Consider the following 17472-nt stretch of genomic DNA (forward strand, 5'->3'; position numbering starts at 1 on the left):
GGACCATTAGATATCCAGTAGACGCGCGCAATACAGCGCTATGGAACCACACTACTTTTCCGGTTGACCCATCCTTGCTTGCTTTTTTTGCGTATTAGACAGTTTCGTTTTACTGTTTCAGAAGAGCTCAAAATAATGATTCCCGTTCACTCTATTTTTTCCCTTCATTCGGCATGGTCCATATGGCCAGAAAACCCCGCCTCAAATTAGACGAGCCATTGCGCGTGCAGGCACTATTCCCAGCCGCGCCATCTACATGGATCGTGGCAATGCAATTAGACGTGTTCCAGATCTCTAAAACCACAGTACTCCTCATGCGTCTTTCCGTAGTCTTACCAGCTGCATTGTGTGGTCACGTGTTTGCTGCCTCTGTGGCAGTAAACTTGCGTGCTAACTGGACTGATTCTCCATTCCAAGTGCAATTGGTGGAGGCGTTGGCTTCGCACAATGAGTCCCTTTATGTCCCTGCAATCAAGTCTCTATTCTGTGATACACTCGCTGAGTCGGACTGGGGTGATTCCGACGAAGAAGGCGAAAGTTTTGATGCAGGTTTTGTCGATGTCTCGCCACAGAGATACGACTCAGAGACGGACTCAAGTACTGACGAAGGACTCTACAAGAGCCTCATTCGGCAGTTGACAGAAACGCAAATTGGCTTTCTCAACCTCAATTTGGTCCATAGCATCTTCTCTCCCCGGATCCAGGCACACATCGACCACTACCACACGGAAGTTCGGCCCTATACTGAGGCCCTTGTGCTTAAGCAGTGTGCCACCGACTCTTTCGGCGAGAAAATCGACGATCCTTTGGGGGCATGGGTGAAATACGGTGCCAAAGTGTATTGCTCCGAGCTGGACTTGTTTGCCCTCCAATTGGATAAGCAATCAGAGCCCAAACTCGCTTTTGATCGACCCGTGGGCTCGAATCCTGATGCTCCATTGCTCACATTATATGGGTCTCCGGATAGTCAGCGGTTTTCCGGCATGATTTCCACTCTTCTTCTGTTGGCGGAAACAGGAAACTTGCAGTTTGTATGGAGATATGTTCCCACTGAGCCACTGCTTCCGCTTTTGCTCTCTGGATACGGGAAGACGCTCACTGTCAAAAGCAAGCAGCCAGGTGTCCACAAAGAACCAGAAGAAACCGGCTCTCTTTCTGAGTTTTTGAAAAGGCATAAAAATGCCGAAGTCTCCGAGATTGCTGCCAGCCAGCTCCCACAGGTTTCTGAAATGCTCACAGCACTTGTTCTTGATGCAAAGCCAGCAGAGAGATTCGAGAAGCTATCTTTGCTTTTGAAAAACCTCCCCAAGTATGCACCGCATCTAGCAAATGTCAAAAGGCCTGCCAATTTCAAGTCTGTTTTGGAAAACTCAAAGGCGAACGAAAATAAGGGCGCGTCTCGTGATCTTATTGGAATGTTCATCAATGGTGCCATGGTGCACAGGCTTGAGACAGACATGCCATACATTATTGAAAAACTCAATGATGAGATCAAGCTTGTTGAACTGATGGAAAATCTCGGCTTTTCCAAACGACAAGCCAAAAAATTGTTCACCAAATTCGCCCTCTTGAGCGCTTATAAGGAAAATGAATATAGAGCAGGCTCATCACACAACAGATATTCCTTGTACAGAAACACTTTCCGAGCCGACGACCCTGCGTCTGGTGGCGTGGTGTTCTTTAACAATTTGTTACAAGATGATAACTACAACCTTTACTCTTCTGATCGTGTCAAAGTTTACATCCAAGAGGCAGCGCAGTACAAACAAGGCCAAATTCCGCCCTTGAAGGAAAATGTCCACGATATCATTTTTGTTCTCAACTTTTCCAACAAAAGTCAACTCAAGGTGTTTTTTGCCATGTCCAAGATAATTTTAGACAAGGGAATCCCGCAACAACTTGGTATTCTCCCGTTGGTGGAAAGCGACAAAGATGACATGATCACGCAAATGTTCTACCACATCTTGGAAGTAGGTGAGCTCACAGAGGGACTTGCATTTCTTTACAAATATTTCGAAGCAAGTCCAGAAGACGAAGAAAGTCTTTTTGGCTTGGTTGCCAACTCCAGTGGAAAATCGCACACGCAATATAAAGACACGCTCCGTAAGTTCTCCATCACTGAACCTTCAGTGGTGATAAACGGCGTCATTGTCAACATGCGCTCAACAAAATGGCAAGCACAAATGGGCCAGCAGATAACTCATGATGTGAAGGTTCTTCAAAACTCAATTCGACAAGGTGATGACAAAGGAAAACCGCTCAAAGAAGTCTTGTATTCCGGCTCAAAATCCTCTCGCAATTTGAGAGTCACCCCCAAGGATCCTGGTAACATCCGGTATAAACGCGTCACTCCCGAACTCCTTGAAGCATCTATGGTTTTCAAGAAAATCGTTGACCCAAGCCAGACGTCAGTCACTCTCTGGCTTATTGGTGACTTTAACTCGAATATCGTACTCGATCAATTCATACAGGTTCTCAAGTTCATGAGGCAATACAACGGTAGGTCGACACAAGTGAGAGTGATAAATACCGCCAGGGAATCTCAAATTCTTGACGCGTTGATTTCCAAGTTTTCTGGTCAACTGCTCACTTCCCCCATGCTCAGAAGCATGGTTGACTCCATAGGCGATATGCGGGTTCAGACATTCTCCAAGCCAGATCCAGCCAAATTGGCCGTTCTCGAAGCTAACAGCATTCAACTGCATCAGTCATCTCTTCTTTTCAACTCCAGGCAATTCCGCTTGGACTCTGTGCTCGACGTACGCGAGCTACAGCAGATCCTCGCATATGAATTTCCACAACGATTGGACACAATAGACGAAGTGCTCAATGCATACCCAGAAGATTTCGAATATCAGACGATCATCGATTTCAAGCCTGAGAATATTGATGATATGGACTGGTACGACTTAGTTACGTCTGTCATCACCGAATCTTTCAATTTGGAGGATTCTATTGTGCGCACAGACGTGGCGAGATTTGACTTTTCCTCGTTGAATTTCCAGAACTCGGTCGAGCTCACTGACTACAACGATGAAAAGCCATTGGATATCTTGATAACCCTCGACCCTGTCGACGAGTTTTCACAAAGATTGATCGCCACAGTGGAGTCGTTGCAAGATTTACCTTTCCTCAACATCATTGTCCTCTTGCAGCCTCTCTCACAGACTGACGGGCCTTCGACACTCGACAGATTTTATGCGTCTGGATTTTCAGGACTGACGCCCAGCTTCACTGCTGATGGACATTTTCTCAGAGCTGGAACGGAGAGCTTTGAGGCTTTACCTGATTCAAACTACAGAGTTGGTGTCGACATACCTAACAGGTGGTACGTTGCGAAGAACGAATCATCTGCGGATCTCGATCTCAACGACTTGAGTGTTTCTGATGAGAACGTTGCCGCAGACTTTGTTTTGAGCAAAATCGCGGTGGAGGCATTCGTCAGAAACGTCAAAACCGGTGCGCCTGTCCCCGGCTTGATATTGCAAGCAACCAACAGACACGGGCCCCGTGAAGGATTCACGATGGAAACCATGGGGTATAACCAGTTGCGGCTTGAGCCAGGCACTTGGCAGCTTGAGATCAAGAATATACTTGAAAAGGACAAGCAATACGATTTGCTCTCGGCCCACCGCAATAGGTATCTTGCAAATGATGAAGCCTTGGACTCAACTTCTCTCTCGGTTTTCTCACTCTCTGGAAACCTCATCCACGTGCGTACCCGAGAATCACAGGCGTTGCCAAACGATAGTTTGAGAGCCGGTGCTAGTTCAGCGGAAGTGAACGTTTTCAGCATTGCAAGCGGGCTCAACTACGAGAAACTAATGGCTATCATGATGCTCTCTGTTAAGACGCATACGAAAAAGACGTTGAAATTCTGGCTTCTTGAGGACTTTTTGAGTCTGCACTTCAAGGCGCAGTTGCCTATGTTGGCGGCCAAATATGACTTTCAATACGAGCTCATCTCTTACAAGTGGCCGATCTGGTTGAGACAGCAGACCGAAATTCGCCGAACTGTGTGGGCGTACAAAATTCTATTTCTCGACGTGTTGTTCCCTGCGGACTTGGACAGGGTCATTTTCGTTGACGCGGATCAAATTGCCCGGACCGACCTTTCTGAGTTGATGCATCAAGACTTGCAGGGCGCGCCATATGGATTCACGCCCATGTGCGAGTCTCGTGAGGATATGAAAGGGTTCCGGTTTTGGGAACAAGGGTACTGGAAGACGGTTTTGAAAGATGATCTCAAGTACCATATCAGTGCACTCTTCGTGGTGGACTTGAAGACATTTAGGCAAAACGCCATAGGCGACAAATTACGCTCGCACTATCAAAGGCTTTCCTCTGATCCCAGCTCGCTCTCCAATCTCGACCAGGATTTGCCCAACAATCTTCAGAGAACGGTGCCGATTTTCTCCTTGCCGCAAGAATGGCTCTGGTGTGAGACGTGGTGCTCGCAGGCACTGAAGGAACATGCTAAGATGATTGATTTATGTGACGACCCCACGTCACTGGAGCCCAAAATCGCCAAGGCTCTTCGCCTGATTCCCGAGTGGCAGAAATACAACGAGCAGCTCCAAAGCTTGGGCGACGGCTCACTTGAAATCATTCATGATGAGCTCTAACTATTCATTGAGCTCTAATTATTCATGATGAGCTTATTCATTGAGCTCTAACTATTCATGATGATCTCTAACTATTCATGATGAGCTCCAATTGTTCATGATGAGCTACAATTGTTCATGATGAGCTCTACTTACTCATTCGCGTGCTGCTACCCCAGAATTGCACCCAATTCGCGCACTGTGTGCAATCCGTGCGATAACGGCGCCTTGCATGAGATACGGCCTGCACAGGGACGTAGGTGTCAGTGCACGTGAAAGTTCATCAATTGCTCGTTGGGTCAATGAGCCTCGTCTGGGAAGAACCTGCAACCCACCCCAGCAGATTTTGAAAAAAGCAATCCAAAACTGCTGGATTCATTTTACTTGGTGATTCTGTCCACCGCACCCAGCTGCTCTTCTCCGGGAAAAAATACGAATGGCTATACGACCGGTCCACTGTGTGCCCGTGACTCACTTGCACACTGCGTCGTGTGTGCAGGACCTCTCGTGCTCGAACAATACCGATCTGAAAAAAAGCAGGCAATCACGTTGAGGAAACGAGTGTTTTTCCTGTCCAAAACTCTTGATCAACTTCCCACACCACTTGCTTGGCCATGAAAATCACGGAAAAATTGACACAGGCCCACAGCGGTGCCAATCCGCCTCCCGCTACCTTTTCTTTCGAGTTCTTTGTTCCCAAGACGTCGCAAGGTGTGCAAAATCTTTACGACAGAATGGACAGAATGTACGACTTGAACCCGATTTTTGTTGACATCACGTGGAACGCTGGTGGGCGCTCTTCTTCGTTGACCAATGAAATGGTGTACACTGCCCAATCGACATTGGGGCTCGAGACGTGTATGCACTTGACATGCACGAATATGGCCGTGTCTTACATTGACGAAGCCTTGGAAAAGGCTTTCAAAGCCGGATGCCAAAACATTTTGGCCTTGCGGGGTGACCCTCCTTTGGACGGCTCGGAGTCCACGGGCGACTTCCGGTATGCCAAAGATTTGATTGCGTACATCAGAAAAAACTACGGCGACCACTTCAACATTGGTATCGCCGCTTACCCCGAGGGCCACCCTGAGGAAAACGACAACGGCAAGTTGTTGCAATACTTGAAGGAGAAAACTGACGCTGGTGCGGACTTCATCATCACGCAGATGTTCTACGATGTTGACAATTTCATTGGCTGGTGTCGCAAAATTAGGGACTACGGTATCAACATTCCGATCATTCCCGGAATCATGCCCATCTCAACCTACTCCGCTTTCATCAGAAGAGCCAACTGGTCGCAGGTGGCAGTTCCGCAGCACTTTTTGGATGCATTGGACCCCATCAAGGAGGACGATTTCGCTGTCAGAGAACTTGGTTCGCAGCTCGTGGCCGACTTGTGCCAAAAACTCATCGACTCCGGCTTCGTCAACCACTTGCATTTTTATACCATGAACTTGGAGAAATCTACAATCATGTTGTTGGAGAAATTGAACTTGGTTGAGTGCGTGAAGGAAATCGATGCAGTGGGCGAAGATCTTCCTTGGAGAAAATCCTTGCACCCAAACAGATCAAAGGAGGCCATCAGACCAATCTTCTGGCAGAACAGGAAGTACTCATACATCAGCCGGACGTCTGGGTGGGACGAGTTCCCCAACGGTAGATGGGGTGACTCGAGATCTCCAGCTTTTGGAGACATTGATCTCTCTGCGTCCGAGCTTTTGAGACAGTCGCCAAAAAGGGCTTTGGAGTTGTGGGGCTGTCCACAAGAACTCAAGGACTTGGCCAACATTGTGATCAGGTACTTGAATAACGAAGTCAAGGCCTTACCCTGGAGTGACGGGCCCATTGGCACCGACACGAACGTGTTGAAAGAATCCTTGATCAAACTCAATGAAAATGGGTTTATCACTTTAAACTCTCAGACCGCGCTCAACTCCGTGAGATCCAACGACAAGGTCCATGGCTGGGGCCCCAAAAACGGCTTTGTCTACCAGAAACAGTACTTGGAGTTCATGGTTCATAAAGATGTCGCCTCTCGTCTAGTGACCGCAGTAGAGACACACAACCAAGCAGACCCAACTGGACTCATCTCGTTCTACATGGTGGACAAAGAAGGCAACCTCACCACCAACGCCCATGACGACGATATCAATGCAGTCACATGGGGCGTGTTTCCTGGCGAAGAGATCTTGCAGCCTACCATTGTGGAGAAGGTGTCGTTCTTGGCCTGGAAAGACGAAGTGTTCTCTTTGATCAAAGAATGGGACACGATTTTCCATTCGAAAGTCATTGGCGAGCTTGTAGAGGCGGAGAAGATTGACGCCTTCTCGCGGTTTTTGACCGGGTTCGGCAACAACTATGTGTTGTGCAACATGGTGAACAACGACTTCACCAGCGACAACAGCCACATGTTCCAGTTGTTGCACGGCCTCACCGAGGCGGCCAACTAAGGTCCTGAAAGCATTTAGCCCTTGCATCGCTGCGCATCTTCCTTCACTTCTCGACCCCCCACGCTTTACCATGAGTCATTCGACTCGGTTTTTATCTAATTCAACTTGGTGATAAAACAACTCTTTCAAGGATCATCCCGGCATCGCCGTTCAGAAGGGTGTGCCCGGGAGCAGTGCTGCCACGACCCTGTTTTATGTTTTCAACTACCCTTTCTGCATCCAGTGCCATGAACTCAAAATTTTATATAGCATCCTCAACGGCATGGTTTTACCAATACAAAAGTGAACAAGCTTGCTGGGCGCCCGTCCCCGGGTGCGCCGCACCGCCCGGGGTGGCTGCCAGCCCATTGAAGTGGCCGGCCAATTGCGTGGCATGCCGTAGTGTTCATGCCCTGCAGCGCGTCGGCGGCTTTCCCCAAACCCCAGGCATGGTCCCTCATCGCTGGGAATGGCCCGCCGTCCCATGGGTCCCTGCCCAACACAGTGTTTGCTACGCCAAGTCCCCGACCCGCCAGAGCTCCAAGTTGATGATCTTGAACTTGCCGAACTTGTGCCCCGTGCACCCGTGCTCGTTGAGAATCTCGTTGCCGAACGTGTCGCACGGGTACGACACCCCCAGGTAGAGCGACTTGTCGATCCAGAGCCCGTTGTTGCCGGCCGACAGCCCCACCGCTATGAAGTCGTGGTTTGAGTAGACGACATTGTCGTTGACGCCCGTGTACACAAACGCCTTGAACCGCTGGCGGCGGCGCGGGTCCAGCCCGTGGGCCGGGCCCAACTGGTGGCGGTCGAACCACTCGCACTTCCAGAGGAAACACTCGCCGTTGCCGTAGTAGCGACGGTGGTCGTGCGGCCGCAAGTGCTCGTTGAGAAAGCAGCCGAACTTGTTGCGTTTCTCGTCCTCGATCACCAAGACATAGCCGTGCGGCCGCGTGCCTCGCGCGGCATCCACGCCCGGGGTTTGGAACAGCACCATGGCCTTGACCACGTTTTCCGCGTACCCGTGGTTCTGCTGTTTTTGCCGCTGCGCACGCTGGTGCTCCGGGCTGCTGTGGCGGTAGAGCGTGTTGAGCGAAATCCCGTCCTGCTCGAGCGAGTAGAGTAAGTGCCAGTCGTCGTATAGCTGGAGGCGGGCCGGCATTAGCGAGCGGAGATTGGCCGCCAACTCCGCGTCCATGAGCCGGCGGTGTGTGCCGGACGCGTACCCATGCAAGCCGAGGTCCAGAAGCGGCGGGAGTGGGTTTGTGTTTGTGTCGCTGGCCTCGCTTCCAGCTTCTGAGGGCGTTGCCATAGTGGACGAGGTCTCGGAGCCCTGGCCGCGAATCATCTTCTCAAAAAAAGCACGCACTTTGCGTGGCTGCTCGCGCGGCGCGCCGGGGTCTGGGGCTGTACTGTCCATTGGTAACAACGGCGGCTTTTCTGGACGTATTCTGTGCTTTTCTGTGCTTTTTCTGTGCTTTTTTGGTGTTTTTGGCACGGCTCCTAGACGAGAAGAGGGTAGTATCGGGCGGCTAAGTTGAGTTTTCGTGGGGAGACCGGAGGGGCGCGCGTGTGCAGGACGCGCGGCGATCTGGGGAAGCTTGACGGGGTGCAATTAGTGGTTAGACATCGTACATGTGCCATGGACTTGTAGGGCCTTTTGTTCCCTTTGTAATTTTTGGCTGTTTGAAGGGTGGTGTGGCTTTTTGTAAGTTTTCGAAACAGCCGTATTTCTTTGGGGGACTAGCTAATTTTTTTCTTCGCTTCTAGCCTGAGCAAGGTAGGTTATGAAAGCGAGAGCTTTGGGAACGAATCTGTGAAGTCATTCCCACGTTGCTTTCACAACACCAGACAATCCGTTTGATGACACGAATTTCTATTTTGTGAGGAGAAAATTGGGCTCGTAATTGAATAAGCCATAAAGCAGAAACTATACTCTACCTTGTTGCCTTAAATGCATATTCCTTAATTTGGAATGTACATGGAATGAAGACGTGCCGCAAGGGCAATTCACCCTGTGGAGAGTGTTGAACACAGAAAAGTAATGTTGCCTCAAAATCTCCATTAGTAATCATAACCGCCTTATTAGTCGCATAATGCTTCGAGCCTGTCCAAACTCAATTATGTATATACTCACTTAGTTATATTATTCCGACGCAAGTGTTGTCGGGCAGAGTGCTTCTCATTGTTGACTTTGCAATGCTTTGTCGACTCTGCTGAATGGACTGTGATATTTAGTTTGCACACTGATTCGTAATATCATTTAGGCTCAAGCCCATTTAAAATCAAAAAGCAGGCTTTCTCTTGATTGCATCAATCAACCAATTTTCATAGATATATTTGATACTGGACATCGCCTGGCCTCGCGCTTGATATCGCCGAACCATGGGTTCCTCGTTGGACAAATACTGGATTTTTCGTCATCAAATATTGAAATATTCAATTACAACTGATTAATAGTATAGCTAGAGTATAGAACGCTGCCAGTATAAATTTAATGTTGAATTATATGTCGTACAGCCTGAATTACATAGAGAAATGCATATCATGAGTTTCATTTCAAGTAAGATGAACAGGTCAGCACAGACGTCAAGATTCCCAGATGTGGTTCTTTAGAGGCATGTTTGCGCAAAATGACATCAATCACCGTCACTGTTTTAAATGTCTTTCATAATTGGCTCATCAAAAAGGCTTCTCCAGAGCTTTTGGCCACAGCGTATTTATTGGAAGGGCAACGGGTGTATTTACCGGCGGTTCTCATTTTCCTCATGATTCTTCTGGTGGATATTAGTTTTAAGGAAGAAACTTCTTGATGATTTGTATTTGGTAGATTCACTCGATTAAAGGAGCGAAACTATACAAATAATATATACAAAAACCCTTAACCCAGCTCCCAGAGACGTACCAAGTGTCGGAACTCGGCCCCCCTCCTGCCGTTATCCACGACCTGGACGGTCTTTTCAGCCCCTTTCTGTTGACGTATTGCAAATCACGTGATTGGCTCCTAGGATGAGTTACCTGTAGTAGTAGCTTCAATTCAGATGGTTGGAGAGGACGTATGGGGCTTCTCCCTGCGACTGTCCGCGTCTTCGAGTAAATATCTACTAACAAAAAGCTATGAAGAGAAAACCTTTAATCGATAGCCACATTGGCTCAGGCGAGATGACGTGGGCACTTATTCACCAAATCTCCCAAAGAGGATGTGAATCTCCTCCAAAGGATGTCTGCTCATAACGAATGGCAACCACTTGGACATCGCGGTGACAAATCAATTCATATTTAGTCCAGACACCAAAATACAATCTAGCGCAACTCAAATTAAATTTGAGTTTATAAACCTTTTTTCTTTGCATTATTAGCCGTTGTTGACAAAATTAGATCAGACTTGTGACGACAGGCTTGTTTTGATATGCAGGTGCAACAAATTTTGCGGCTAATTAGTATTTCTGCATTAATAAATTCACATCGTACAATATTCCATCGGAGGCTCTGTGGCCGAGCGGTCTAAGGCGGCAGACTCAAGTTCTGTTATCGTAAGATGCGCGTGTTCGAATCACGCCGGAGTCAATATTTTTTAAATATTATTTGATTGGCACAAGATTTCTGACAATTGTGTAATAAACTAGTCTTTATTGTAAAAAGAAGTTTCTCTCTGCTACAATTACCATGAAGAATTCACACTGTGAAGTGGGCTTAACCCCTCATGGTTCAGAAACTAACCTTCCTCCCGATCACCGCATTAATCGCCATAAACTCGATCCGGACTGATATTCACAGTCCTCAAGATGGGCGATGGAGACAATGAACTCTGACTACGAGTAAGTATTCCAGTCTTTGAATTCGAGAGTCACCAACCAACAATGGATAAAGAGTAATCATCGAAACATCAGCCCTCTCACAGAAGTCAAACGAAAGACCCATGGGGCTCAAAAGACAGCCCAAATGAATCTTTTCATACAGCCAGTCCTGGCGTCCTCCAGCAAATACTATGTATTCTTACTCGCCAGAAGCATAGTTCTATATAAACTGCTCAAACAGAAGGTCCTACTTGGCAAACGACATGAGACTCACAAGAAATGCCACGCCGGCCTTGCAGCTATCGACAAACTCGATGTGCGGGTACATGGCAGAAAGCTTGTCGTCTAAGCCCGCCATTCCCGCACAGCCCAACAAAACACAGTCAATGTGGTCGTCCTTGTACTCCTGCAAAAAGAAGTCAAGGCGGTCCGAGATTTTCTTGAATTCCGCAGGGTCGGCTAAACTCAAGACAGACACGTCAAGAGCACGCGTCTTTTGGAACTTGTGCAGTGGGAACACACCGGTCCCAGCAAAGGCCGTAATTCCTTCGTCCAAAAGCGGGTTCCAGCCGCTGGTGCTGGTCAAAACAAACAGCTTCTGGAGGCGGGCATTGGCATAGCTGTAGAGCAATGTGGCCTGCATAATCCCCAACACAGGCAGCCGTGTGATCTGTGCTAGACTGTTTACTAGCGGGTGGTCCGAGTAGCAACATACAAGATAGCCATCGTGGGCAGTATGGAGGTTTTTTTTCACTAGATCCGGAAGCGTGGCCTGCTCCGAGAGAACCAGCGATTGTGCACCATCGATTTCCCGTGGCGACGACGCCGGCGCCGTGTAGAACTCAAGGGTGATTCCTGCAGGTGCATTCAAGATCGCCCGGAGACCGTCGGTTACTTTTGTGGACGAGTTGGGGTTGATGACAAGAATGGATGGCATTGGGTGCAAATGTGCTTGAACTTGCGGGAAACGGCGCCAGACTCGACCGTATTTGCAAATATGGTCCGGGTAGAGAAATGAGGAGAATATAAGATGTTTTCTACTGCGATGGGTGGGGGTTGGTAGCGCTATGTGATGTCTTTCCGGGGAAGTATGGAGAAATAGTGATTGGCTTGCTTCGCTTCGATAAGCTGCGGGCCGGGCCTGTCGCCGAGCGCCGATACCGGACGCACCGCAGGGCCGAATCACGATTTTATAAACAGTTTCGCCCGTTTCAAATTCTGGAAAAAGAGCTGACAATGAACTGACAGCCGGCACTCGCCAGTATGGGAGCAGTAGATGAACAGGCCTGTGATGGGCGTACGATTCGGCAGGCCGTTGGAGATAAGGGTCACGTGACGTGCGGCGGGTTCGGAGCCCGGGTGCATTGATGATCAAAGATCTCAACTGGGTTCTAGCTCACTTCGGTGTTCTTTCAGACTTTTGGTACGGACCGTTTCGTTGTCATCATGTGGGATCTCTCCGGCTTCTATTAGTGGCGATATTCTATGCTAGACTGAGATCGTGTTTCCCACCCTGCTTCAGCCTGATTTTCGATGCAGGCAGCCGAGAATTGCAAAAACATCGCGAGTCAAGCCCATCAACTGGCTTAGAACTGCCCAATATGGTTTTCTGTATTAGTGAGAATGTGCTGGTGATGTGCCTAGTCTGAGGGTCCATGACCGGTAGTTAACAACACCACAGAACCACTTGGACAAGTACCACCCAGGATACCTCGGCACGGTTGATATGAAATACTTCGCAAGCATATATTTCTGAAAAGCCACATAGCAACTTCGAGAGATTGTGGTCTCTGGCTGAGAAGGAGAAGCGTGGCCAGAACCGCAAGTCTGCTTCTGCCTGTGCTGCCCCAGGCCCATGACCGCCTGTATGCACTCCTGCTGTGATGCCAAATATCATGTCTAGTAGCTCTAAAGAAACCTTCTATTCCCGCCTTTTTGTTACACCACGTGCTCATTTTGTGAGTGGCGCCGTGAGTTTTGCCATGAAGTCAGTGGTGTAAAAGTACAGCCGCTTATGTATCCCGTTTCTACATGCCGCGTCCTTCCGGAACAGTTTTGCTTACTGATCCGATGTATTGCCGATATGAAAGAGGTGTGCATTCGCCATGTTGTGTAATAATACATACGCCAATTGCTTGCGCAAGCGTGTTGGCTGTACCTATGTAATGCTTTAGCCGACTGCAATCGCCAGCTTTCCACGATCTTTAGCAGTCGGCAAACTTCAGTTTTCCACAATCTTTAGCAGTCGGCAATCTTCAGTTTTCCACAATACTTAGCTCTCTACATACTCCAATTTTCTTCAATCCTTAGCTGCCCCCAACCTCTAGTTTTCCACGTTACCCAGGTATCTACAATCTTTAGCTATACACCAACTCCAGCTTCGGACAATACTAGCTTTCTACAATATTTAGCTTGCTACAATCTGCAGCTTTCCAGAGTCTCCTGCTTTTTACAATCTTCAGCTTTTTACACTCAGCAGTCCACAATCTCCAGCTTTCCACAATCTTTAGCAGTCCACAATCTTTAGCTGTCCACAAATTACAGTTTCCACATTATCCTGATTTCTACAATCTGCAGCTGGCCACAATCTCCAGATTCCTACATTTTAGCTTCCCACAATCCCAGCTTTCTACAATCTTCGAACTTGCATAATATGTAGCGGTCCACGATCTTTAGCTTTGCTGAATCTCCAGCTTTCTACAACTTTAACCTTTTCACAATTTCCAGCTTCCCACAATCTTTCGCTTCCCACAATCTCTAGATTTCTACAATCTTTAGCTTTCCACAATTTCTAGCTTCCCACAATCCCAGTTATCTATAATTCCACCTTTCCACAATCCCAGCTTTCCACAATCCCAGATTTCTACAATCTTTAGCAGTCCACAATCTTCAGCTTCCCACAATCTTTAGCAGACCACAATCTTTAGCTTTTTATAATCTTTAGCAGTCCACAATCTTTAGCTTTTTATAATCTTTAGCAGTCCACAATTTTTAGTTGCCCACAATATTTAGCTTTCTACCATCTCCAGCTTCCCAGAATCTCCAACTCTCCACAATCTCCAGCTTCCCACAATCTTTAGCTTTCCACAATCCCAGCTTTCCACAACCCCAGCTTTCCACAATCCCAGATTTCTACAATTTAGCTTTCCACAATTTCCAGCTTCCCACAATCTTCAACAGTCCACAATCTCCAGTTTTCCACAATCTCCCCACAATCCCAGCTTTCCAAATTCATTAACAGTCCACAATTTTCAGGCTTCCACAATACTTAGCTTTCTACAATCTTTAGCAGTCCGCAATCATCAGATTTGTACGATCTCCAGTTTGCCACAATATTTGGCTTTCCAGAGTCTCCAGTTTTTCACATTTTCCAACTTCCCTCCATTCCAGCTTTCTACAATCATTAGCTTTCCACAATTTCCAGCTTTCTACAATCCCCAGCTTCCCACAATCTTTAGCAGTCGACAATCTTCAGCTTCCCACAATTTTTAGCAGTCGATTCTTCAGCTTTTTATAATCTTCAGCAATTCACAATATTTAGCTTTATACGATCTCCAGCTTCCCACAATCCCCGCTTTCCACAATCCCCGCTTTCCACAATCCCCGCTTTTCACAATATTTGGCTTTCGACAATCCCAACCTCCCCACCCATCACGCTCCCCGATGCCGGCCAGACACCGCGCGCTTCCGGATGGGTGCGCGCGGCCTGGCCACGTGACCCGGGCATCAGCGCCCGTCTTCAAAGCACGAACCAAGCACGCCGCTCTTTCGGCCCATGTCGTTCGTTGCCGCCATCAGCGACGCCGCCCGGATCGGCACGTGGTCACGTGCCTGCGTGGCCTTGGCCGGGGTCGCCGACCAGATCGCCTTCACCGTGCGCGCAACCTCGCTCTCGATGCTCGCAGTGAACTCCAGCAAAACCACCCACGGCGAGGTGCACTTTGAGCAGGGCTTTTTCAACGAGATTGCGTTCAGCGCCGCCGGCGTGCTTGAGGACGGCTATTGCAGGGCCGCAGGCGCATACTCGTTTGTGGTGTCGTCGAAACACCTCGTGATGCTCTTGAAGAACTCGGACGCGGCCAGCCTCAACTACGTGTGTCTCCAGGTAGAGTGCAGCACGCACACGCCGGCCGTACGCCGGTACAAGCTCGGCGTGGAGATCTTGACCAAGAAGTTGGTGCTCAAAAAGTACCAGATCGGGTTCCAGCCCGTGGAAGTGGCGCCCACGGACATCCCAGCACGGTACGAGACCCGGGCCCGCGGCAACGACGTGTTCCAGTACCTGGTCCCGGCCGCGACCTTCAAGCAGTTTTTGGACACGGCGCACGCGGCGGCCGAGGACTTTGGCGTCGAGGCCAAGGCCGGCCGGATCGCGTTTGAGGCCTACACCAAGCTGGTGCTCCGGGACCGCGACTGCCTCAAGCAGCCCATGCTGGTGACCATGCAGATGGCGGTGGCAGACTTGGCCCGCTGCAACTTGGCGGATGCGGGCCTCGCGTTCACCTTCCGCTTGCGCGATTTCCGCATCTTCGTGGGGCTCGTGTCCGGCCGCCCGGGCCTGGCCGTGGACACGTTGTGCCCGGGCGCCGGGCTGCCGGCGTTGTTCCAGCACAGAGGCACGGATGTCACGGTCAACTTCATCCAGATGACCACGGGCGCCCGCCTGCAGGAGCGGCCCCCGGCCGCCCACGGCTACGCCCTCCATGCGCCCGTGGTGCAGAAAAAACGGCCGCTCGCCGAGGGCCCAGGGGCCGGTGCCGGCAGCGCGGCCCGGGCTAAGAAAACGCGCCCGGCCCGGGAGGGATCTTTGGACGTGTTTGAGCCGCGCGTGTCGTACGGGGCGCCGGGGCCCGGGCTGGCCTCAGACACCCCCGCCGAGTCCGGGCCAGACTTGGACGCCCCCGCCGGGCCCGACGACACGGAGTACAGCAGTTCCGCCGAGGAGCCCGAGTTGGAGTACGGCCCGACGCAGGCGCGCGACAGGCCCGAGCCGTTGTTCCAGTGAGCACGCCGGAGCCGCCGCGAGGGCACGAGGGGAGAGAGGGGGAGGGGAGGAATATCGATTAATGCTAAAGACGGGCGGGTTCCAGAAGAACGGCCGGGGGCAGCGGCGCCCGCCTAGGCCTCCTTGGGCGGGAGCTGTTTGTCCAGAAAGTGGTGCCTGGTCCACCGGAAGCCCTGCGCCAACTGCGCGCACTCGTTGACAAAGTGGCAGCCAAACAACAAGTAGTTCTTGGGCGCGATGGCCAAGGAGTAGCGCATGAACACCAACGAGTACAAGATGAGCGAGCCGGTCATGGGCCCGCTGATGATTTCCGGGTCTTTCTTCAAGTCCAACACCGCGGCCACGGGGATCCCGAAGTTGGACACGGGGCCCCAGAAGTGCGACGTGAGGAGATACTTGAGATTCTGCTTGCTGAATAAGTTCCGGAAAGACATGGTGTGGAGAAGAGAGGTGGAGGGCGGGTGCTGTTTTGTCGGTGGCATGGGGCCCGTGGCGTGTGTGCAGGACGCGCCGCGCGCCGGCCTCGTTTTCAGTATCAGACTTCTCGATTCACGTATGTACGGTACTTGGGGTCCTTAGAGGACTACCCCTACCAACCCTTGGAGGAGAAAGAAGAACGGAAAACCCCCGTCTCTGTACGGAGGTTCTTCCCTCTTTTTTTGCCTCATGGGTTTTGAGAAAATAGTAGTATTCTAGGACCCTAAGTACCGCACATACTTGAACTGAGCAATCTGATACTGAAAGTCACGAGGCACCGCTTGTGCGGGGACATGCAGGCGCAGGGTGCGGGAGAGCTGTCCATGACTGTTTAGGCATGAGTTGGTCTTGGGTCAGTCGTGGTATGGTGAGCCGGCTCGATGGCTTTTGGCCAGGGTTTCTTGCAGCTTTAGCAATGAGCAGATGTCCGATGTATAGCTTCTTGATAGATAGAGCTTGATGACTTTTGAATCGGGTGCAGGTATGAGCAGGGCTTCAATGAATAGCTTTTTATGAACGGATTAGATCAGTGGTGTCATAATGAGCTGCGCTTGATGGACTGTTTGAGTGGGGTGCTGTTATGAGCAAACTTTATTGAGTATTGGTGAACAGATTTAAATCAGTAGTGTTATTATGAGCTGAGCTTAATGTGAGCAGGATTTCAATGAATAGCTTTTTATTGAACGGATTTGAATCAGTAGGTGTTATGATTAACTGAGCTTAAAGGACTGTTTGAGTGAGGTGCGTTTATTGCGCAGGGGTTTTAACAGCTTTAGTAATGAGAATATTTTAATGAGTTCTGTTATGATGAGCAGGGCTTGATGACTTTTGAATGAGGTGCGGGTATAAGCAGGGTTTGAGAATCAGTTGTATTAATGAACAGATCTCTGATGTATAGCTTGTTGATGAACAGAGCCTAATGACTTTCAAATGATGTGCGCTTACTGAGCAGAGCTTAAATGAATAGCCTCTTGGTGAACAGATTCAAATGAGTAGCGTCTTGATGAACTGAGCTTAATGGACTGTTGGAGTGAGGAACATTTATTGAGCAGGGTTTTGAAAATTAGCTTTATTAATGAACAGATTAAAATAAGTAGTGTTATGATGAACAGAGCTTCATGAAAGTTTGTAGAGGTGCATTTATGAGCCGGGCTTCAATG

The 17472-nt window shown here is 49.5% G+C and overlaps 6 protein-coding genes and 1 non-coding gene across 7 annotated transcripts; 4 read left to right on the forward strand and 3 right to left on the reverse strand.

Moving 5' to 3' along the window:
• Positions 1-314: 314 nt before the first annotated feature.
• On the forward strand, positions 315-4696 carry KRE5 (Kre5p; the record flags this gene model as incomplete). The annotated part of the gene is made up of 3 exons (XM_018858695.1): positions 315-545; positions 588-4593; positions 4671-4696. 3 exons carry the CDS (start codon positions 315-317, stop codon positions 4694-4696), a joined length of 4263 nt encoding a protein of 1420 aa, XP_018712350.1.
• Positions 4697-5218: 522 nt separating this feature from the next.
• On the forward strand, positions 5219-7054 carry MET13 (methylenetetrahydrofolate reductase (NAD(P)H); the record flags this gene model as incomplete). Its single annotated transcript, XM_018853854.1, has 1 exon — positions 5219-7054. The coding sequence occupies one exon, from the start codon at positions 5219-5221 to the stop codon at positions 7052-7054; it is 1836 nt and encodes a 611-aa protein (XP_018712351.1).
• Positions 7055-7544: 490 nt separating this feature from the next.
• On the reverse strand, positions 7545-8381 carry OXR1 (Oxr1p; the record flags this gene model as incomplete). The annotated part of the gene is made up of 1 exon (XM_018858696.1): positions 7545-8381. The coding sequence occupies one exon, from the start codon at positions 8379-8381 to the stop codon at positions 7545-7547; it is 837 nt and encodes a 278-aa protein (XP_018712352.1).
• A 2137-nt stretch (positions 8382-10518) lies between these two features.
• On the forward strand, positions 10519-10600 carry METBIDRAFT_t89. The gene has a single exon. It is a non-coding gene; the product is annotated as a tRNA-Leu (tRNA).
• Positions 10601-10665: 65 nt separating this feature from the next.
• DCG1 (Dcg1p) lies at positions 10666-11890 on the reverse strand. Its single transcript, XM_018854436.1, has one exon. The coding sequence runs from the start codon at positions 11765-11767 to the stop codon at positions 11078-11080; it is 690 nt and encodes a 229-aa protein (XP_018712353.1). The 5' UTR covers positions 11768-11890; the 3' UTR covers positions 10666-11077.
• Positions 11891-14605: 2715 nt separating this feature from the next.
• Positions 14606-15310, forward strand: DDC1 (Ddc1p; the record flags this gene model as incomplete). The annotated part of the gene is made up of 1 exon (XM_018854811.1): positions 14606-15310. A coding segment is annotated over one exon (705 nt), but the record flags the coding sequence as incomplete, so codon positions are not given.
• Positions 15311-15948: 638 nt separating this feature from the next.
• Positions 15949-16269, reverse strand: METBIDRAFT_38781 (pyruvate transporter; the record flags this gene model as incomplete). Its single annotated transcript, XM_018857045.1, has 1 exon — positions 15949-16269. One exon carries the CDS (start codon positions 16267-16269, stop codon positions 15949-15951), a length of 321 nt encoding a protein of 106 aa, XP_018712355.1.
• Between the last annotated feature and the right edge of the window lie 1203 nt (positions 16270-17472).

The sequence above is a fragment of the Metschnikowia bicuspidata genome (assembly GCF_001664035.1).
Source record: "Metschnikowia bicuspidata var. bicuspidata NRRL YB-4993 chromosome Unknown METBIscaffold_2, whole genome shotgun sequence".
Taxonomy (NCBI): domain Eukaryota; kingdom Fungi; phylum Ascomycota; class Pichiomycetes; order Serinales; family Metschnikowiaceae; genus Metschnikowia; species Metschnikowia bicuspidata.

Coding starts and splice junctions, on each gene's coding strand:
- DCG1 (XM_018854436.1), bottom strand. CDS start 11,767: ATGCCATCCATTCTTGTCATCAACCCCAACTCGTCCACAAAAGTAACC.